The 23322-nt window shown below is 50.5% G+C and overlaps 1 protein-coding gene across 3 annotated transcripts in view; it reads left to right on the forward strand.

Annotated features, from left to right (window-relative positions):
* Positions 1–23322, forward strand: part of LOC135906095 (insulin-like growth factor 1 receptor) — a 228010-nt gene that overhangs the window by 62870 nt on the left and 141818 nt on the right. For all 3 annotated transcript variants that reach the window (XM_065437388.2, XM_065437318.2, XM_065437459.2), the window contains one exon: positions 22345–22557. In XM_065437388.2, coding sequence (XP_065293460.1) covers positions 22422–22557 — 136 coding nt within the window. In that variant the 5' untranslated portion in view covers positions 22345–22421. The remainder of the gene's footprint in view (positions 1–22344; positions 22558–23322) is intronic.

The following is a 23322-nucleotide window of genomic DNA, read 5'->3' on the forward strand; positions in this document are numbered from 1 at the left end:
AAAAAAATGCTGGCAGACCCCAGGGCGTCCTAAACGATGTAATACGTGTTCTACAGCCAGTTTTGTCGCACGTCATTACCCTGCAGAAGGTGGTCACGTGGGAACAGGACATGGAGACGTTTCCGCCCTCGCTCCGGCGGCCTCGGTCTCCTCGTGTGCTGTCAGGAGGCCCGATGTAGCAGAGCAGCACAGACGACCGTTCACCTGATGGTCGGCGTTTGTGTTGTCCTGTTCGTCCCTGCCTGTGTCTATGTTCGCACGCCTGCCTTTCAGTAACGCGAATCCCTGCCGGCTCGCTCAACTCTCAGTCGTCCTTATGCTGAATTACTGTGGTACTGTTCGGTTACATCCCGTTGGTATTCATGCACGAGGCGTGGGAACTTGACGACATTGTATTCTTTGGAGTAAGCTTACCTTTTTAATAGCGCGATGTATTAAGTTGCTTAATTTTGTGTATGAATTGCTTGTGTTCACACCTGTATGCGCATATAGAACAGTACGTTCATATGTTGATTGTATACGTTGCGTATCAGTATATGTGTGCATGAGTGTGTTTTTTAACCTGCGAAAGTTATAAAACAGTGCGCTTAAAGCATGTACGTCGTAACTGGCGTCTGTACAGTATTTTCGGTGAACGCATCTAGAGCGCATTCTAAATTTTGCTAGTCGTAGTACCCGTTAATGTGAGTTGGCAGTTGAAATATATGGAAATTGCGCTTAAAGAGCCCTGAAACGGTTTGGGCAAATTTGGTAGGCGCGTACGATACAGCTACAGTGAAACATTTGCGCCACAATTTTAAGTGACACGTCTCATATTAAGACAGCTTCGGGCGATTACCCTCCTCCTTAGCCATACTTTACCTCCTCACTTCGTTTTCCGAGCAATCGGGGCCAAGCTCCGCCTTCACTGGCTCAGGATGTGACGTCGTGTTGTCCACTTCCGGTTGTCTCGGAGCCGGCGCGCGAGGCTTCTCTGACCTCTTCGCTAGGCCTGGCCGCCGATCCCCGGCGAGAGCTATCCAAGCAGCGCACTACGTTGCAAGCCTTCTGTCGCAGCGGCCAATCGCTGCTGGAGCCACGTGTTGTAGTCGTAATCCTGTGGTCTGAAGTGACGATCGCAAACGCGTAGATCTTGGCGCCGATCGGATAGCGGCAGCCCGATGCGCTGCAGCCACTCCGCTCGCCTGTTACCTTGCCAAGGCACATGATGTCGCAGCTTGGCATGTCGTTAGATTTGCTGCCCACAACGCAACAAGGGCGACTCGTTCTGCTCGTGAAAAACAATCTCGTGACCAACACTGACCGCGCGGCTCGCGCCAACACGGAGCACGTTGTAAACACAAGCAGACGTACGACACTTGCTGTATATGCCGGAAGTGCTCGAGCGCAGCGGTAAATTGTCATTGTGTATTCTCTTTCCGTAATTTTTCTTTTTTTAGTGATACATATTAACCAATATTCCAACTATTACGAACAACATTTGTTCGCTGTAAAGTTGGAAAACTGACCGAAGCCACAACGAGGGTAGCCAATCGAATAACTCGTCGGGCTGGCGTCACGCGCCCCCGCTACATATACCAGTGGGCGGGGGCGGCTGAAAACTTAAGGGCGCGGCGCCGCTCCGGTGGGTAGTGATCTACATTTTTTAAAAACATTTTAATGAGTTACATGCTTGATGTGGAGTGCTTAAACATGTCACTTATTGGTCAGAGGGACCTATCCTAACATCACATGGCACTCAACACTAATGGGATAACTTGCCCTTTACGAGCCCATGTTGCGGATTGTAATCGATCACATGACACTCAAAACTGTTAGGACAGCGTGCGCTTTACGAGCCTACGTTGCGGATTGTAATCGTGATTCACCTCCTCATTTATGGGCGTAGGCGCTGCGTATTCGTTGGTCTAACCGGAGGGAGGCATCGCTTGAGAGTCACCACCACCATAACGGGTTTCTTTTGTACGCATATACAATTTCCTCTAGCTCGCTGCTTTCCATGCTCGTTCACTGACGTTCACTCATGTGATCCCACATTCATCAGTGCCGCAATATTAGCCAAGGGAGTGGTACATGACAACTTGCAACATCCAACCGCGCTGGTTTGCGTCGCGTCGACATTTCGTCCCCCCGCCCCATAGAAAAAGAAATGTTACCTTTAACGTCCAGAAATTTTACAATGCATTTTAAGGGACGCGGTGATGGAAGACTACGAATTAATTTTCATCTCCGGTTTTTCAACAGGCCCCTAGATCGAGCGGTTTTGCATGTCGCGAGCGCATTGGGCATAGAGCTTCGTTTGGAATATCTCTCCTGTCCTTTGTTTTCGGGAGAGAACTTAAATCGTATATGTGCTTTCATCTTGCTGATGTCATGGCCCTAGCACTTCACAAATATGTGAACAGTTTACGCGCGCCTTTACCTACTCGTGGATCGATTGGTCCGGGTGTCTCTCGAGCATAATAGCTTGAAGCACGCGGCACTTTTGTATCGGTCAAGTGCGCCTGGAAATTACCGAATCATTTCTTCTCGGCCTATCGAGCGTGTATGCTTTTATCTTTCCTGTATTTCTTTTATCGTGCCAGCTTGTATACGCTGAACGCGTAGAGTGGAGCGTGTTTGTCCCGATAATGCTTATCTCTCTGGAGAGTCTTGTTGCCTAGCTGACGACCTTTTCGTCTCTCTGTATAGACGGCGGTGCTACGTTATTCCAAAAAAAAGATGAAACGATCGACTTCGTGGCATACTCTTTCATTAGTATGTTTATTCGCGCGGATATCAGCGTCATTAACCGCGGGTGTACCCTCGAAGGCGCACTTCAGGACGGAGGCATTGCCTCCTGACGTGATTCTGTTTCACACACACACACTTGCATACTATCGCGTGTAGTGAGACAGTCGGAGCCACACGTACTTACACACTTTATGATGAATGGCATCGCACCACCTGGCACGTAACTCGCTTGACATTACTTGCAGCAACGTCCGTGTTTACGTTTCCCGGATATCCAGCCTGCAGTCTGTACATTAAAGTCGTCATCATCATCATCATCAGCAGCAGCAGCAGCAGCAGCCTATTTATGTCCACTGCAGGACGAAGGCCACCTCTCCTTTCGATCTCCAATTACCCTCTTGCACTAAATGACGCCATCTTATATACCTGCGAACTTTGCATCACACCGCCCTATTCTCTGCCGTCCTCGACCGCGCTTTCCAATTTTCTTGGCACCCATTGTGTACCTCTAATAGAACACGTAATTGAAACATGTTGCGGCTGTCATGTCTCAAACCGAGCCAAGATAGCGTGTTGGATACGGCGCTGCAGCTGCTCTTGGTCAAGTGGCGTGGACCGTTCGAGCATCATCCGGCGACGTTAGAGGGACGTGGAATTCTCCGCTACTTGCAGTTTGTGCGAATTTCGCGAGCCAGCAAAACCAGTGCAGCACTGTGAGATAACGAAACTATACTGAGACGCGAAAACGCGAGCGGGGCTGTGTCGAGCGCGAACGAAACCTTTCGACCGCTCATAGTCGTTGTCGAGGGTAACGCCAATGGGCTCTTTTAGAGCGCCACTCTTAGGTGCGCGTTCCTGCGTTCAGCGTCGGCGTCCCTCGGCGTAGCCGAGCGAAGGAGCACAGTCAAGGATGAAAGAACGAACGCGGAGCGCAGCGGGGGATGAAAGGCAGCTATAGCGAAGAGAGCGTGAGGAGGAAAGCGGAGGAGGAAGATATGGCGAAAGCGTGAGAACAAAAATTGGAGGACGCTTAAGCATCGCCTTCAAGTGTGGAACGCGATAGCGTTCCCGTCTGCCCGCCAAGGGGTGTAAGACAATAGGCTACGGCGCAGCGACTACGCGCCCCGCATCGGACGCGGTGAGCGTCGAGCAACGCAGCGTTCGGCGCGACAACGAAATGTGCGCCTGAGCAAGCGACGCACGTCTGAGCCTTAGAAACAGCTCGTTTCTAAGGCAACACCGCGTTCACTAGAGGCGCTTTTGTGCCGCTTTGAAGCGTCGAACTCGTGGCTCAGCGGGCCACCGTGTGCAATCTGTTCTTTATTAGTAGGCTGTGGTATGTAATGCAGGTGTTACATTGTGCAAGACTCAATGTACAGAAGCTGCATCGAATTTTTGCCATTTTCGTGTGGGATACGCAATGGGAAAGGTGCAGCCGAACAAATTTGTTCAGAGGAGTCAAGAATGGTGGATTGGGCCTGGGACACCTTTTTTTGCGGCAGATTGTGAACAGGTTTCTTTTCCTTCGCGACGTCAGCGATCCTTTCTTGCGCACCGCATGCCAAGTAAGGCTCGGGCGCGCGTTGTCAGACTTTGTTGTTTCAACCGAAACACTCACGGGAGGCAACTTTGGATATTTTAGAGAAGTTGTCGCAAGTGTACGATTCCTTGCAACGAGGTTTTCAAATGAATATTTATCAACTGTAAAAAAGAAAAAATTGTACAAAGATTTGTGTGACGTTGTTCTGCCGGAGCCAATGTACAGAGCCTTGTACAGTGGAGGCCCTGGTAGGGACGTGTTAAAGAGAGTCAAAAAAATGCAAGTTGCGCCAGGAGTTAAAACCTTCTTTTTTAAGTTACACACTGGAACGTTGCCAGTAAAAATGTTTTACAGGAAAAGGGCTTATTTCTTCCATGGGGATCTCACTGCCTTATCTGCAAACAACCAGAAACGATAGATCACGTTTTTCTTCATTGTTGGGGAGGGGTATTTTTTTGGGACGTACTACAAAGAACGTTAAAGAAACAGTTTCCCCTCGACCCTCATGGAATACGGTATCTACCCATCGCTAACGAGGATGCTTTTCCGTTTGATTTAATAATGTTAATTGGCCTCCACAGTATTTGGCGCTCTCGAATGGCAGGATACTACTGCGATCCCGACGCACGACCAACGCGAATTTATTTCCGTGAAACTGTGCATCGGTTTGTTGAGATTTTGAAGGCCGGTGGGGATACTCCCGAGTGGCTGTCAAGGGTGGAGCCATTGATGGCTCTAAATGAATTTTAATGTGGCGAAGCCAGCCTCCCACCAGGCTGTTTATGTCAATACGACGTGTTCATTGTATCTTTTATGTTTTGTTTTATGTATTGCTATTGCTGTTCTTTCTTTGTCAAAGTCAGGCAATAAAGAAAAAAAAAACTCGTGGCTCAGCGGTAACGTCTCCGTCTTACACTCCGGAGACCCTAGTTCGATTCCCACCCAGCCCATCTTGCAAGTTGTTTTTTATTCATGAAGTACCTGCTGGGATTTATCGCTCATGGCCAACGCCGCCGACACCGACACCGACGACACCGGCTTTTCTGCGACACGAGCTCCTTAACGCTGTCGCGTTAAAATGTGCTGCACAAGACGGGCGTTGAGGCGACGACCGCTACGAGATGGCGTCAGAGCAGCGCGCCGTTGTCTGCTCATTGATGGCACGTGGCGAGCGCGTCCACCAATACCATATATGGAAACAAAGCGCTGCATGAGCGGAGGTCTGTCTGCGGCGGCTGCTGTGAATCGCGCCCGCGCCTCACCCTATAGCGCTGCCTCTCGCGATCTCCCGATTAGCGAGGGAGTCGCTCCGCACTTCGCTCCGTTTGCAATGTGCCGCACGAGACAGATTGTCCGCGCCAGCCGATATTTCGCGAAATGAAAACACGTATAATGCTGCGCTCAAATTTCGCATTAGGGAGTATCTCAGTCGTTGGTGTTTTTTTTTCTTTGTCTAAATATAGAGTATAATTGCACAAGTAGCATTTTCTTCTGTCTTATAATGCAATGCAATGACCATTATATTACGAGTGGTTGAGTACTAGTGACATAATTATAATGAGGAGTGCCTACGTTATAGGCTAGTACTTGAGTGTTCCGGGTGAGTCGCAAATCGTGTCCTCGCATGTACTTCAATTTCTCCATTACCAAAGCTTTGTTTGCGATAATGTTAACCCATTAGACGTTCTCGAACATTGATCAATCATTTTCGTACGTCAGTCGCTGCGCTTGACTTGCGTTTTGAACGGGTCGTAAGAGGTGCTGCAATTGTAATTACTTGTGGAGCTGTCGAGGAATTCAGTCTTTGTACTTTAAGTATAGGGTCAACAGCTGCCCATCAAGTAAAAAAAAAAAAGAAAAGAAAAAGAAAATAAAAACGAAAAGAAAAAAAAAGCGGGCATTTTTGTTGGCACCTTGGGTTACACCCGTTCGAGGTGATACATGTGCTGCCCAAGTTTTCTTTTGGACACATTATTAAAGAAAAGAATCAATGCATATCAGTAATGTCGGTGAAAAGAGTCCCCAAATCTCTTCGCGCTCCTTCGTGCGATTGCACAAAAACGGGAGTTAAAAAAAATAATAACCAGAATATACGCCGATACGGCAAAAAAATAGCGATGAACACTTGCAGCCCTGTAAGCACCCACAATGCCCGAAGGCAGGCGCATGTTTCTTCCTGCTTGCGGGCATATATATATATATATATATATATATATATATATATATATATATATATATATATATATATACTGCAGGGGACGTAGCGGTTCTCTAGATATTTTCATTGTTTGTGTTCGGACGTCGGGGACCATGTGTCGTGTTCTTTCTGAGCAAATATGTAGTATACAGGACATCTGGCCATACAGAGGAAACCTGAACAGGTGGGCTCCCTGTGTCCCAGTACGTTCTACACTGGCTTCGAAGAAGCTAGTCCGGTGCTTTTTTAAGCATAGGAGAGGAAATAGGGCTACCATGGTGCGGCCGCCAGAATAAAATGTTTCTGCGACACGCAATGAGTGCGGAAGACTGACATTGTGGGGCTTGTAGCTGTCGCGTAGCCTTTCTGTGGTTCGTGACGTAATGCTTTATATAAAGGTCGTCTCTCATCTTCATTCTCATCTTCAATGTCTTCATTGTCGTCTGCTTTTGCGTTATTGTCGGTTCTTTCCGTTCTTGCCACGGAAGTTCCTGCGACGGTTTGCACTCTTTTTTTTGTTTCCGTGTACTTGCATGGTTTTACTTTGTTCGCGTTGCCGTGCTAACCCGGTACCGCCTTTAGTAACACCGCATTTTGTACAGAATATGTATATTTGGTTATCGTATTATATTTATAGGAAGCAAGGGGTAAAAAAGGATTTGTCCATCTTACACGACCAATAATCGAGACGCTGGCTTTACTGCGTATTCCGTTACCGCGCACCCAACTGCGCAGGTGTAATGTAGTCAGTATAGGGTGACGTTAATGGCAAACGGGGCGCTATGTGCAAAATCTACCACTACGTTACCGTTACGGTCACCGCCCCGTGCAGGCAAGTGCCAACTGCCCGTTGTTAGATATGGAGCTGGTTCCTGCAATTACTTCGAGTTCCCCAGACCACATCGGATTGCAGCACAGCTAATTGAGGAATGCAGAACGCATTCCAGAGAAGCGGCCGTGCCAACAAGTTCGTGCACCGCCGGGATTTGCAGGTGGGCGTCCGACAATGAAGCAGGTGCACGAGCGCCCCCCCCCCCCGCTCCTTCTCCAGCCTACAAGTGGATTGCCAGTCTGCGTGGCAAGACCGCAGAGAGCCCCGACAGGTGTGCCACGCGACACGGGCGCCTACCATTGGCTGAAAGTGGCGTCATCGGAGTGGACTCTCCTATTGGTCAAAAATGACGTGACTTACAGTGCTCGAAGGGTTAATAAGAAGCCTTCCAGAGAGACCTGGCATTCTGGGATATGCCCTGATTCCCTGATTCACCTCTCTCGAACTTCTTGCCGCGGGCCGCAGCGTCCGAGTTGCTGCCGGCCCGTAATGTCAGTACGACTGCTAATTGTCGCTCTCGTCCCCTGTATATAATGTAAAATAAATCCCTCCCAAGTTTTGTATTTTCATCCCGAAGCCCGTCCCCCATCCCCTACATCTGGTGGCAGCGGTGGGATCGCCTCCGAGTGCATCAGCTGGTGGCAGCGCTACGTATCAACCTTCGTCGAGACAGATCCTAAGGAACCGGGAAGAGCGAAGAAGAGAGAGCCTTCGTCGAAAGAGGTCCGAAGAAACTGGGAGTTGCGAAGAAGGAGCGAGCCTTCGACCCAGGGAGTCCGGAGGAACCGGCGACAGCGGACGAACGAACCGGATGGCAGGGTGCTGCAACCGTAAGTGAGCGCGTGGTTTTTTTCCTTATGATTCGCCAGACTCAAAGGTTGTGTGTTCAATTTTGATAGTTCTGGGAATCGGGAATTTGTTGCATTGTGTGTTTGCACAAATTAATTAAGGAAAACAGTTTTAACCACCTGTCGGGGCAGCTGCCATGGATCTTAGAAGGTTGGCCAGGTTAGACTTGTTGTTGGTGTGCGACGATTTGGGAGTTGAGGCGGACGAACGGATGGAAACGCCAGCTATCATAAAGGCGATTAATGATAGTGGCAATGATCACAAAAGCATTGAGCTTGCTTGGGAAGTGATACAGGAGCCACGGGAGCGAGAGCGTCGTGTACGTTTGCGAGCGCGTCGTGAACTTAGGAGTGAGCTTAAGCGTGAAGAACGCGAGAATGAACGGAAGCAGGAGCTTCAAGAACTTACTCTTAGGTGTCAGCGTCACGAACGTGAGAAGGCACGCGAACGTGAGAATCAACGTAAGCTTGAGCGAGAGGAAAAGTATGAGAGAGAGAAGGCAGCACTGATCAAAGCGATACAGGATTGTGATCAGTTATTGGCACAGAGACAACGGCTGTCTGAGAATTCTGTAGGTAGTACAGAGCGAAAGAATGAGGCAGCATCGAGCGGATTTTCGCCAGAAGCCGACGAAAAGAGTAGTGCCTGTGAGATTGGCTGCCGATTCATAAGTGAAGGGAAAAGGCTAGCTGCTAACGATGCCTTAGTGGCAACAGAGGCCGTTAAAGGCCGCAAGGAAAGCGACGAGGTGCTGTGCCAACAGATGACTGTAGAGACAGCTAGGCCAGCTGCGAACAAATTGGCACAGTTACCGCGTGTGTGCGTCGCTGGTTATGTTAGCGAGGTTGCTAGCGAGGAAAGGGGTACTGTTGACGCGCCAGACGCGAGCACCAATGTAGAGCCAGAGGTGCGTGCAGAAGTGAAGTGCGAACTGGACGATGCAGTTGAGAGTAGTTCTCGGGATGGCGAGCTCCGTAGTCCACGAGAGAACAACTGCATTGTTCAGGGATCGGTGCGGCTCTCCGCCAGTCTAGATGGCCTAGATAGGGATGATTCAGTTGTTAATCATTCGGACTGTGCGCGTGAGACAGCGATCGATACCGACGGGCTGTGTGCCGATGCACAGCGTGAGCTGGGCAATGTAGCAGAGGGCAGTTCGCAAGAGGGCGAGTTGTCTTACTCGAGTAAAGCCTGCTGCATTGTGCCAGAGTCGGTTGAGCTGTCCGCCAGTCGAGGCAGAGCGAGAGTAGATTTAAATGTAAATCACTCAGACTGTGCGGGTAAGAGGCCGATCCGGGCCGACGAAAAGTGTACCGGCCAGCACGAGGCACGAGAAGGCGACATGAAGGCTAGTGCAAAGAGAAAGCGCCGTAAAAAGAAGCGCGGTAAAGACCGAAAGTCGGTAACTTATGTAGCGCCGCCAAAAATGGCGAGAAACCCAAATGGGCAGGGCGCGAGGAGAAGAAAGGTGCGGTCGTCACTGACGATGTTGACGCATCCTAAACGTTCGAGCCACAGGTCAAAGGGGGACCGCGAAGAATGTTCTGTACGGACGCGGACAAAGGGCACGAGGCAGTTAAGCTCCTCGTCGTTCCGTAGTTCTTTTCACAGCTCAGCGTGCAGTTCGAAGAAACGCAAGGTGGCAGGACGAGACCAGGTGGCGAGTAGCGACGCGGTCAATCGAGTTCGTGTTGAAAGCGGGGCGCCAGGACGCAAATTGGCAGGAGACCGTAACGTCTTGGGGGAGCTGATAGTGAATCAGCCCTTTTGTTGTCTCTCGGCAGCCAGAGTAGCTTTGAAACTTCGCCCACCGCGGGTCAGGCTGAAAGTATGAGTCAGTCGTAAGCAATCGGGAACGGGAGGCCAAGAGTGCTTCCGTAGAAATGAAGTGTGTTGTTTTTTATTTTTTGAGCATCGGAAAATTTCGCGATTTGAGACTAGGATTTCGTTCAATGTGTAATGTTTGAGCTTTGTTTATGTTTTGGTTTGAGACGCTAGAGATTTGAAAGATGCGTTTTAAGTAAACATGTAGTCTCGCGAGATGCTCATTAATAATAGATAGGCTTTTTTTTGTGTGTGTGTGAGTAACCTGAAGGTCAAGGTTATTGTTAAAAGGCCTATCGTAACGCACGTGTGTTTTATTTAACCTTCTTTCTTTTTAAGTGTTGAATTTTCTAAGGTTAAGCGCGTAGGTTTTCAGTGAGTGCATGATTTGCACTGAGAAGCGTTCTTAGTTCCATTAGCGCATGTCCTGTGTGGACGGAAGGAAGCAGATTTATGAGTGGGTTGCTCGTGTGTGTATAGGGCAGCCGTATTCTGACTTCTCTGATAAGTATGCGTGGAACGAGTTATTAAAAGGCGCATTAGTTTAAGAGTTCTGCGGAGTGTGTAAGTCCCGCAAGTTTAATTGTTCGTTTATGTCACGTGTCCTGTAGGACTTTCAGGAAAGAAACGTGAGTAAGCGTGAATGAAAAGTTTGCCTACAGTGCAAGTACGCGTTCTGTTTAGTGACCACAAGGCTGGTGCACTTGTGATTACGTACTTGTGAGGTTGACCAGATTGTTCAGTGGCACCATTACGTGCGATAAGTACGCCACTGCGATAGATTGGAAACATGCTGTTCGTGTAGTTAGGCCACTTAAGTTATGTTCGGCTGTTTTCATTTGTTGTTTGCATCGTCAACGACCCTTTTGTTTTGCAACAACAATAGTATTCTGGTCTTGTCGGCAATCGAGGAGAAATGGATGGCTGTCTGGAGGGGTGGTTGGAACTGTTTTGTCAAAATTGGGGAAATAAAAGATCAGGGTTCATTTTGACTCAGTAATAGCCTGGCGAGTCAGGGGTGAAGAGCCTGCGCTTACACGTGGGGCAGCGCTGTGTTGTTTGGTTTGTTTGACGTATGTTCTCCAGGGCCCAGGATCCCGAGGGTTGTCAAACGTGGCTCGACCCCAGTACCCTGCAGCTTCTTTCAGCGTTCCTCATGGCCAGCGAATTGATTTCACCGGCCATTCAGAACAACCGGGGCGAGGACGAGCTGTTAGATATGGAGCTGGTTCCTGCAATTACTTCGAGTTCCCCAGACCACATCGGATTGCAGCACAGCTAATTGAGGAATGCAGAACGCATTCCAGAGAAGCGGCCGTGCCAACAAGTTCGTGCACCGCCGGGATTTGCAGGTGGGCGTCCGACAATGAAGCAGGTGCACGAGCGCCCCCCCCCCCCCCGCTCCTTCTCCAGCCTACAAGTGGATTGCCAGTCTGCGTGGCAAGACCGCAGAGAGCCCCGACAGGTGTGCCACGCGACACGGGCGCCTACCATTGGCTGAAAGTGGCGTCATCGGAGTGGACTCTCCTATTGGTCAAAAATGACGTGACTTACAGTGCTCGAAGGGTTAATAAGAAGCCTTCCAGAGAGACCTGGCATTCTGGGATATGCCCTGATTCCCTGATTCACCTCTCTCGAACTTCTTGCCGCGGGCCGCAGCGTCCGAGTTGCTGCCGGCCCGTAATGTCAGTACGACTGCTAATTGTCGCTCTCGTCCCCTGTATATAATGTAAAATAAATCCCTCCCAAGTTTTGTATTTTCATCCCGAAGCCCGTCCCCCATCCCCTACACCGTACGCTACAGCGATACTGCCAAGGCGCATGCGCGTATGGCACCGCCTGGGAAACGCGGCAAGAACACACGCTAAGGCATTGTGCAGGCGAAGGAAACGTTAGTAAATGACCTGGGTCGGTATTTTGTAGCGATGCCTTTTCCGATTCTATGCTTTTTCAGGCTTTTCGCGCTTGGCCACTGGTCAGAGCGACGGTCTGCCCACAATATCAACGCGATCAGGCGGCCGTGTGTGGTGGATGATAAGAATAGCATAGAACAAGGCATAAGGCATCGCTACAAAATAGCGGCCCTGGAATCTCATTCGACCGTCGATGTTTCGTCGAACTGTGCCTAAGTGGCGCCCTCTCGCCCATCTCCGTGCACGCTTGACATGTTGACCCTCGCTTCTGCTTGATGTGTTGCGCTCCGATCGCATTATATCGCTAGATAACGTCTTTGCATCAACCGCCCCCATAAACAGGGGGCGCCCGTCGCCGTCCGATCTCGAATATTTTCCACTCCTTTCCAGCTCGTCGCAACAGCAGCGCGCCGTCCACGGACGACCATGCGCACGTACGGGATCATTCAGAACAACCCCTGTTTACTGGAGAAAGCACCCCATGCAAACAGCGGGCTCCGTGCGATAAGCAACCGAGAGGCGCGAAGGTCAGCCGATTGTGTGCTGCTGCTGCTGCTGTTGCTTTGCTCAGCATCCTGTCATTTTTTTTTTTTGTCCGTGTGTGTGTGTGTGTGTGCCTGCTCGCGTAAAAACAACGCGCTCACTCACTTTCCCTGTCGTTTTGCCAAGTCGCTTGCTTCCCTTCACACTCACTTGCGATAAGGGACGATACCGAAACTGATGCCGTACAGGTATTGCCTGTGTATTCAAAAGCATACACAGTCATTTCCCGCTGCCTTGCGTGTATGCTTTGCATCCGTTTTTTTTTTCCCACCGTCTGTGTGGTATGTCCTAGCCTTATCTCCACCACACTGATGCGCGCGGCAGCCGAACAGACCGGAAAGAAGGGCTCGACCCTTTTTGCGGGCTCGACTCGCGTTGTCCGTCTGTCGCGAGCTCGAGCGAATTTCGGTACAGTGTCGCCTCGTAGTTTGCTGCTCAGTTTCTTCCGTGTTTCTTTTTGTCTTCATTTCCCCTCCCGTTGGCGTTGTTTTCGCAGCCGGCGCGCCTGCTGCAGATAACGAGATGGTACGCTAGCGCAGCGTGAACGAAATGGGATAGTTTGGGTTACGAGCGCAGAAAAGGAGGTTTCGTTCGTCACGGCGCTGTGGGACTTGTAGGGACGCCCTTGCTTGAGGTTTGCAGCGTGTTCCGAAATCGAGGGTAGCAACACAGAGATAGCGGGGAATGACCTCGTCGACCATATTGTGTCACACCAGTTGAGAATGGGATTCCGGTGCCTTGCGAGCTTAAAACAAGGGCAGCAGATGTTTAGAGAGCGTCTGGATGTTGTGAAAACTGCAGTTTGAATTTCTCTGAAAAAAGTGTTTAGTTTAAGGTTATGGAAAGAGTAAGAGAGAGCGAGATACACTGACAATTCGCTTCAAGAGGAGCACGACGGCGACTCGCCTGAATAGGAAGGGAACGGAGAAAGAAAATCGATGGATAGGGAAAGCACTGTCATGCAGATGCAAGAGAACGAGAGGGTTTCTCTCCTATACACGCATTAACCTTTCTGCTTCAGGTATGGATGACTTCAGCAATTCGTGCATTCTCCCCTGAGCGTGTCAACCTGCTGTTTGCGATGAGAAACCGTCGGCTTTTTTTTTTTTTTGCTCTTTCTGCCTGAATCTCGAGGAGTGTTGCACTGCAAACCATTTTTTTTCTCGCCGATGACCGATGTACACAGTCTTACGTGCTTGAAATCTTGTCGCTTAATGGTGACGATTTTAATTTCGATGCCAGTAATGGTGTAAAGATAATAGGATTAGGTAATGGGTTCTCTTACTGGATGTTCTTTTCTGTATATGAACGAGGATTGCCGGAAAGAGGGAGAGAGGACAATCTCGGGTGCGGTTGTGATATGGCGCTAAATGAAAGGTCGCGCATTCGGGCATCGTTTTAAAAAGGAACAAGTAAAGGAAATGCAACTTGCGCCATCGTCGCTATGCCAATGAAATGTTGCGTGGCAAAAGGAACTGGTAAGCTAGATGAATATTACAGTGGTGCAAGAGTCTACTCTCTGTTTCTTGGTTCCTGTACGTCACCATTGCATAAGCAACCGCAGGGGAACGTAAGCGGGAGTATAGTGTCTCCAGACGGGTGACATATCGCTGACGTGTGAGTGGCATCGCAGTTATCGTCGGAACGGTCTTGCTCGTCGGCAAACGGCGTTGTCGTCCTTTCGAGCATTGCGATCGCGTCGACGGCAGGGGAGGCCGCGTCGGAAAAATCTGTTTCCTGTCCCTCACGGCACAGCACGGTTGCGAATTTATCCTTATTTCGGATGGCCGCGTATTTCCCAGAGGGCGAGAGAGAGAAATGAAGGGACGGTGTTGTCGCTACGTGCAGTCGGTGACGACGTGGTACGTATGCCAGAAGATTTGTACTGTTTGGCTGTTGCCCTCTCTGTACGATGGTGCATGGCTGTTTCGTTTTCGGTTGTGTGTGTGTGTGTGCGTGTGTGTGTGTGTGTGTGTGTGTTTGTGCGTGCGTGCGTGCGTGCGTGCGCGCGAGCAAACCGACAACGAAGCCAGCGAAAGCGTAGGAAAAATTACTTATTCTGTAACGCGGTTTATTTAACAAGGCAGGCAGGTCTGTTGATCGAGCGCCAGACACCGAGCGCGCGAGCTCTGTTCTCGACCGAGGCGTTGACGATGGGCGTGGAGCACACGCCTCTCTTCTTCTCTACAATTTCTTTTTTTTTTTGTAATTGAACTGCAGGAGGCTAATAAGAAAAAGCGGGAATGGAAATGGACGAAAGGGCAACTTGACGGAGGCGGAAGCCGGACCACCATATTCAGCATTTTACTACCGTTAAACTACCGCGGCGACATCCTCCCGTCTACTTGGTGGGTATTTGAGTATGCGTGCTGGATCTATAGCCCTGAGAGCGTTGAGCAGAGCCACTCACGGCCATGGTGGCGGACAGGCACCGTATATACTTCCAATCTCAGGCGTCATAGTACATGAAATGAGAAGCAGGCAGCTGGTCTCTGACCCCTCGACTTTGGCATCAAGACTGCCAGAGTCCAGGCTTTCGCTGTGTGCGTGCGTGCGGTCACATAAAAGACTGGGCCTGTACTCAGCCTCACCAACGCCCTGCAGTCCCGCTAAAACTCGGCCTGTCACCAACTAGAGCCGGCTGCGCGTCTCGGAGAACGGAAGAAACGGGGCGTAATGCCTGCGCGCGCCGATATAATGCCGTCGTGAACCTCCGTGCCACCTTCGACGGCAGTGCCAGACGGTAACGCTTATCGCATTACCGGCGAAATTAATCGTGAGAAAGGTTCGGCCGGTATTCTTTTTCTTCTTCTTCTGCTTCTTGTTCGTGGTTGGCAGACGCGAACAGTAGTAGCTTGTGGCTGCAGTTGGAAGTGTTATTTCGTGACGCATAGGATCAGGAAAGTTTACACAACTTATGCGGAATCTGTATAGAGCGTTTGGTGAATGTGGCCAAGATTGGCTTGCGTTTTGCTTATAGTTTACTTATTTCAGTGTATACTTTCTGGTCTTCACGGCTTGGCAGCTTGCTTTTGATTGATTCCTGCTCGGACCTGTGAGACGGAAGCATGTAGCCTTTTCCGTGCAAATTGTAATTCTGCGTGCAGCTGCATAATTTTTCTTTCTTTGGTTGTTTTGCTTCTGTGCGTCAGAGGCACTTCCACTCTCATATATTCTCCACTGCAAACACTCGCTAACCTCCCACCTCTCTCTGCCTGCTATCTTTTCTGTCTTTTTTTTGTTGTTCTAGGCAAATGGAACTCTTACAGAGTGTGTTCGCCCATTTGCGCCCGACAGCGTCCTTGGCGTCGACCTCGGGATATAAACTGAACAGATCAATAACGCACCACATAACGACGCCAGCGTTCACGCACTTTGTGCCAGGCCCCTTTTGGCGGGTTACCAAAAAAAGAGCGGCCTATATCGTAGCCGCATTTGTTTTGATTTACGAGCGGACAAGCCGGGGCAGAGTATAGATGGCGTAGCAGGACGGCTACCGTCTGTCGGTGTCACTTCGTGATTGAGCGGCCTCGGCGAGTCGAGGTCCAGAAGGATGAGCTTAGCTGCGTTCTCTGCGGTTTCCGAAACACGCCGGAAGCACGACGTCAAGGAAGCCCAACTTTGTCATCATTTAGGAATTCGACTGCCGGCTTCTGACATGGCCGGCAGCTCTTAAACGACCCACTGCGGGCACTAAATAAGTCTCAACTAGTGGTCTGATATTGTGAAAACCTGCCCCCCCCCCCCCTCACGCACAAAGAAAGAAAAGAAGATTGAAGGAACTTACTTACCAAACGTGAGCCTCTCATGGGAAAGCGGAAAATGTGACAGCTAGACAAGAACGCAAATACAGCCCTCGTGCATTTTTGTTCTGGTCTCGCTGTCAAACTGTTCGCGTTTTCGCACAACATGATTCAAAACCAAATAGCCCAATCAGCTACTTTGTTAAAGAAACCACCGTGTTACGTGGTTATTGTACACCGGGTGTCCCAACTATCGTCCACCAAGATTTAAAAACATGCAAATGTCACGTAGCCGGACAGAACCAAGGTAATGTTGTTCGCCGTCGCTTGGGGGTACTCAGATAATTATTTGATTTCGCATAATTACACGATTAGTCTTAATTAAATAATCAACTTCTCGATTATTAATATTATATGAAACGTGTCAGCGAGAAGATTATAGAGCAACGTGAAAAACTCCCCGATACAGCTTTCTGTTGCTCAGGACGTGCTATGCGAAAGTGTTTTTTGGAGTGGGAAATAGGCCCGCGATTACGCGCAAAATTGCCGCACCACTGGCCGCTCGTCGCTCGGAAATTGCGTTCATACGGTTGCGCCTTTAGACGAAGGATCAAAAGCAGCCTGTTTGTTGTTCGATCGATGCGTGCGACGTGGAACGCCACCGGAGTCGTCGGGCTCGGTAGAGTCGTAGTCCGTGGCGCGCACTCTCAGGACCTCCGGGTTGTAAACAGAGGCTCGGCCGCCCGCGGTGTATGTAAACAGCCGCCTCTGCCTGGTCCGCGCCTGCCGGGCGGGTGCCACTTTAGGCCGGTCCGCGCTGCTACGGTTCTCCGAAGGCGCACTTCCACGGAAAACATCGCGCCCAAGCGAGCTACGACTCGTGTCGGATGGGGCACTCCGCTCAGGCGTCGCGTCGCTTTGCCTGACGCCGCGAGTAGCGCGAAGTTTGAAAGGTTTCCCAGAAAGAAAGCTTTTGCGGAGACAAGGCATATCTAGAGTCTCCTTGACAGTGCCGCTGACGACCATTTCCCACCCCTTCACCCTGCGGGACAAGCGCTATATTGAATTGAGCTGGTTTGTCACGCACATTGAGAGCACTTGACGGCGCTGAGGACAGTGACGAGACAGACACAGCTGTGTTGACCCTGTCTTTAGCGCCGGCAAATAACTTTCACCAAGCGGAGTTCCGCGGAACTGATTTACTTATTTCATTCGCGTCGTACTGATAGCATCGTATATGAGAACAATACAAGGTGGGTTAATCGGTTCGCGCGATACGAACAAGTGATATCCCACTCCTGCAGAACGCGTTGTTGGGATACTTTCATGCCATGCATGCAGAGAGGTATAACGAGTCACACACTCCATTTGTTCCTGAAGCGCATTCTTGTTTTTTCCACCAAGAATCACTCAAACGCTGCACGCTGTTCTGAACGGTGTCAAGAATGGCGAGCCGCTGAGCAGGATTGCCACCTTGCCACCCGATTACGACAAGGGGTGCAAGACGCGCACCTCTCCCTCTCCGTCGCTGCAGCTGCGAGGCGTTCAAAGAAGCGACCTTTGCGCTGGAATCCGCCGCCTTCCTCCAGCCTCTTCGACATTGTGACGGAACTGGTTCGGTGCGTGAACAATGATTCCGGAGTTCCCCAACGCGGAGCTGATTTGACACGCACGGACAAACTGCCGTGGGGACGACGTATTTTGGTGCGTCTCACGTTTTGGCGTGGCACGGAACAACGAGCGACCCTCGATCGGCGTCGATAGTTCCCGGAACGGCACCCTGACAACGTCGTCGTCGGACATCAGAGCGCGGTTGCCTTTGTGTACGTAAACTGGTCTGCAGAGCAGCGGCGCGTTGGTGATGAGTAAACGAACAGTCGCCGCGTCGTAGGACCGGCGGATCGAGTGTATAAAAACTGTGGTTGTGCGAATGCTGAGAACACTTCTCTTGAGCAGTCATGTTAGACTGAGTCACTTCTCTTGAGCAGTCATGTTAGACTGAGTCACTTCTCTCATGCAGTCCTGTTGGACTAATACTCTTTTCTCAAGCAGTCATGTTAGACTGATTTAGTTTCTGTAAATAAACCCTTTTCCTCGTTCTCGTTGAGAAGCAGTTCTTCACTTCATCAACGATCTCAGCGTAAATAAGTTGGACGACGGCATGGGCCAGCTACCTCCGAATTCATGCCGTACTCCAATCTTGGCAAAGGACCACGGACGATGGGATTGAGCCCCCAATCCTGACAACGGCTAACAGCGCAAAACAAAGAGAAGACGAGCGAAAGAGAGAAACAGAGCTCGCGTGTCTTCGGTGTCGCGCTCTTGATAATGCATCACAACAAGCGCAAGACTTATATGCTGTCAAGAGTGAATGAATGCGACATTTATTATTCCAATGTTAGCACCGTGAGCTACGTTAGATCTCAAGAATAAAACCCGTCCACAGGACGGACGATATCGTTGATTTTCTTTCCAGGATGGCATGTCACGTTGTTTTAACGCTAGCAATTACAATTACTCCGTGTCGGCTGCCTTGCAGTGGTACATTCTGAAGAAAAAAAAAAAAAAGAGCGCCAGCATTTGGAACCGATTTTTATTTTCATTCAACTTCAAAGGGGAAACGAACATGCTACTTGGCCTCCATAAGCCGAATAATCTAAACCGTGGACGAGTTCCCTCTTTGCATTGACTACCGCGTGCGGTGGGGACCTTTCGCAAGGGTGGGGTAAGAGAGAGAGAGAGAGCGGGCTGCCAGAAAGCCCATTTCCGGGTTATTACTGAATAAAGAAATAAAATACTGTGAGAACTCATTGGGGCTACGATTCGCCTTTTCCGCTTCTTGCTTGTGTGAAATAGATGCGTCTTCTGAACAGAAACCTTTATTTGGGGAGGGGGAAGGGGGATGCTTCTCAGCGCAGCCGACTGCTTATTGCGACGATATTAAAATAAAAAAAATAAAAATAAACACTACGCCAGAGTAATATACCGGTCCAGAATTTGTTTTTTGTTCTTTTTTTTTTTGAGGAACTCAAATGGGTCCACGGATCTCGATTGGCAGAAGACGAAAGCAGGAAATACACGTAGGGAGTCAGCTGGTATCTGACTCTGGAAGGAGCGGCCATTATTCCCGAGCGAAAATCTTCTGAAACCGTACCACTTCATTCATGGGAAGGAGTTCTTCACTCTCTCTCCGCTGCGGAGGCGTGCCGCGAAGGGAGACGCGCGAGATACGCCCAGACCTGTTCGTGCCAGGTATCGGTGTTACGCGCATGCATGGGGGGTTGAGGGTGGCGGGGGTGAATTGGGCGCACACTTCAAGGTGACCTTCGCACTGGCCCGGAGTTGGGGACCCTGCGAATTTCTGCAACGTCACTCCATCCACAGCGGCCGATGGGCACAATAGCGTATGCCGCCCATTAGCAAGGTATGCGCTCGCGATGCTCCCGGCGCATGTCCCGAGTAATTTGCGCTGATAGCCAGCATTGTGAATACCGTAAATATGCCAAGTATAGCCCCCTCCTGAGCCTTCCCTTTTTATAGCACCTTTCTTGCTCAGATGTTAACCATCGCCGGTGCGGTAAGCGGAATTCCTTTGTTCCTCTATTTCTTCCTACAACCACAGTGCCCACACGTACGCGACACAACCCTATGCGTCAGCCTCGAGTTGGGCTGTGTCGATAAACAAGACGTGGGCGTGGTTGTTGCTGCCACACAAACGAATAGCCGTGCAAACTGGATCCGCACTGAAACCTGAGCGATGTATGCGGGGCTCCCTGTCCTGTGGCTTCCATGACGAGAGAAGCCCTGCGTGCACAAGGTTTATACCATGCGACGGTGCAGTAGAGGACGTCCAAACAAAGCAGGGTGTCTTGGAACTCAAGCGGAGTTTGCGTGTTTTGGTTACGCTAAGCCGTTGGGGTATACGGAATTTCTAAGGTCCCCAAGTTCCATGTAGTGTCTTGACAGCTGTGAGCGTGCGCTTGTCCGAAAATGAGAAACCCTACATTTAATCTTCCTGTCCCACAAAACGAAGCAGTCTGCATAGCGTTTATGGGTGATAAGAAAACTGGCGTTTGACAAAGTTACGGTTTAGGGGCTACAACTCGTATAATTTTCCTGCGAAAGTTACTGGAGGAAACTTCGTTCCCGTGATCGCTCAGTTGCCGTGGGAACGATGAGTAGTAGTACGTGGTTTTGGCCAACCTCCGTGCTTGTATAGCTTTAGACCTTCCAGCTGCGTTGTGTATTGCGTTTGGTCTTTCTAAATTTCCAAGCGATTATAATTTTCTAGACGCACGAAGACAGCAAGTTTCTGCGCCCAAGCCTAATCATTGCGAATTACGTATTTTCGCGTAAATAACGCGGCACCGAATATAACGCGAACAAGAAAATATCACGGTTATAACGCGAAGTGACGCCGCAGAGAAACCGGAATCGACGCATGCGAGCGGGTGCCGGCAGGGCGCTTTATTCGTCGTTACTGTGAACTGCCGTCTGAAAATACAGGACGAGTGTATGCACAGTTCACCCGTCGTCACTGCTGACGTCACTGTCGGCGAAAACGGCGTCGTCCACCAGGGCTAATGGACGGGCAACTCTTCAGAAGTGCTCGCGGCACAATCGAAAACGGCAGAGCCGGATTTGATTGCGCATGTTCGAACATGGGCGCTGTACGCGGTAGCGATCGCGGTAATGCGTAGGCAAATTACAGTTCGAAGCACCAGAAAAGAAAAAAAAAGGCTGTGTTTTTGTCACGAATCTGAATATAACGCGATGCGCGTTCTGAGGCCGCGTCTAGGTATATCTATACGACGTGTCTATATATCTATATTGTAAAACTTGTGTTGTATTCGTGCATATACGGTAATGATACGGTTGTCATGTATAGCGCAATGTTTTGTTGAGTGTGATCACTTTTCAAAGTCACGAAGCTGTTCGAAGCCTGGACGATGAAGTTTATGTAAATCACTTATTTACGACCTATCGTTCCCATGCTGGCAGAGCGGCCATGCTTGCAGCTTCCGTACACACTAGTGCCAGAGTTCCTTCTAGTACTTTTTTGAGAAGCCAAGTGGCACTCAGTTCGCTGATCGGCTTCTTGGAATTCGGTGAGCGTGGAAAAAGAGGCTAGAGCTCAGACACGGACGATTAGCTGTTGTCAGCTTCTGTACCGAGAGCTTGTACCGCTTCTTTCTTTGCTACGGGGAAGTAGGGAGGGAGAAAGGGTTCGAACAGGTGTTGACAATGCTAGGGGAAAATGTCCACGAGCGAGTCGGGATTTAGCCAGGCGTTCCGGTCTGCGCCACCGATTTCAACAGTCGCTTTCTGGTGGTCAGTTTCGAATGAGCCTATCGCGCAGACGGATCCGCCTTTTTTTGCGACTTGTAGCCGCCAGAGTGGGCGACCGGGGTCGCGCGAAGCGGACGTCTCCCGGGTTTCTTTTTGTTGCTTGCACCCGTCATGTTTCGGATTTCGTCCGTTGGCTCCTGTCAACCTTTGTATGACAAACGATGTGCGACTGAGCAGCAGCAGTCCGCCACATGGTGTTCAGGTGACCGGTTCGCCCCGCGGGGTGCTTCCTCTTTTGTCGTAGGATCGGGGCTGAAACGCGCCGCGTTCATTGCTATACCCTCGCTTTGTTCAACGAGGCGCCAGTGTTCCAACGGCTGCGCTCCGCACGAGTCCAAGTTACGGCCGTTACTGTGTTTGTATGTGTGCGTGCGTGTCGTTGTAGATGCTCCGGGCACACAGCCGACTGCTAGCTAGGCTTGTGATTAATACTTAGTGGATACCGTGGGGGGACATTGCATCGCGTAGGATAGAGATAGAGAAGCGAAGAAAACACGTTGCGTCTGGATTTCTCTTTAGTCTCTTTCTACGTCCTCGTCCCACGCTCCGCCCCGGTGTTATAGCCATTTTTCCCCCCTTTCATGTTTGTGGACGCAGGAATGCGTGTACAGAAAACAGGGCCACGATAACTACTGAGATACGTTGTACCTAGTGCTAGATTATGTGTTAGTCAAGACAAGTAGCTCGCAAGAAGGGTTGCTGAAGTTTAGCTGTCCGGGCGTTTATGTCCTTGGGTCGTGCCCGCGACGCCTTGCTAGCGACTTTTCGCTCGCGCATGTAGTTGCGCGCGTTTTCAAGTGTGGTGATGCCTCTCGTTGCAGGCGGCAGAGGAAGGAGGTCGTCGTGCGGCGACAGGGGTTGGCCTGGCGGCTGGCCCCGTTCATGTAGCGGCGGGCCCATGGCTGGTGTCCGGCTCGGGGCGCTGCTGCACGCTGCGCCGCCGCTCCTGCTGCTGCTCCTGGCGCTGGGACCGGCACCGGCGCTGGGCCGAAGCGCCGCCGCACCCGTCGCCCACCACGACTGGCCGCCCGAGCGTGAGTCTCTCTTTTGTTTATTCTTGGCACGGGCCTGTCCGATGCGAGCGAATCGCCCGACTTCCCCGCGGCCCTTGGTTTGGCGCTACGCCTGACGTTCGACTAATCTTACTCAATCTTGCGTGGCTCCCGGAAGCGCCCCGGGAGCTGGCACGCGGTCTGCGCGTTTGGAGCTGGATTAAGCGGCTTTGCTGGCCGTTGTTGGCGTGTATGCGCAGCATTCCTCTACCTCGACCGAAAGTGGCTTGCAGCAATGCTTGGAATCTGTGACGCGCTGAAGGAGCCACAGGTGCACCGAACAACACTGGAGAAACGCGGTTGTCCCGTTTTCGACGACGCGGTGTTGTCTTTGTCGGTTGGTTAAAAAAAAAAAATGCCCTCTGAACTTGTTCAAGTTGAAGATTGGTCGTGTTGGTCTTGGTATACTTGATAATGGAAGGCGCCGTGATTCACACAATACACGAGAAGAGGAACACGCACACCTTGTGCTTTCCGTTAGCAAGCATGCTTTATGAATGCTTGAAGAGCCGCAGGGTTCTCGGTGATAGTTGTACGTTAGGATAGCCGGCTCTTCGTAGTCTCTTTCCCGATACTTTTCGTCACTTAACGAACAACAGAGACACGGGTAGGAAATAAGGGGACACTTCGCACCTTCCGTGTCTTCGTTCTCGGGCTTTGTGCTTTCAGACCGCTCGATCAACTATTCCGGACGCAGGTATTTTTTTTTTCTCTCTTGATGAGAGCGGCGCTTGCACATTAGTATTT

Source organism: Dermacentor albipictus, chromosome 1, assembly GCF_038994185.2.
Source record: "Dermacentor albipictus isolate Rhodes 1998 colony chromosome 1, USDA_Dalb.pri_finalv2, whole genome shotgun sequence".
NCBI classification, from domain to species: Eukaryota; Metazoa; Arthropoda; class Arachnida; order Ixodida; family Ixodidae; genus Dermacentor; species Dermacentor albipictus.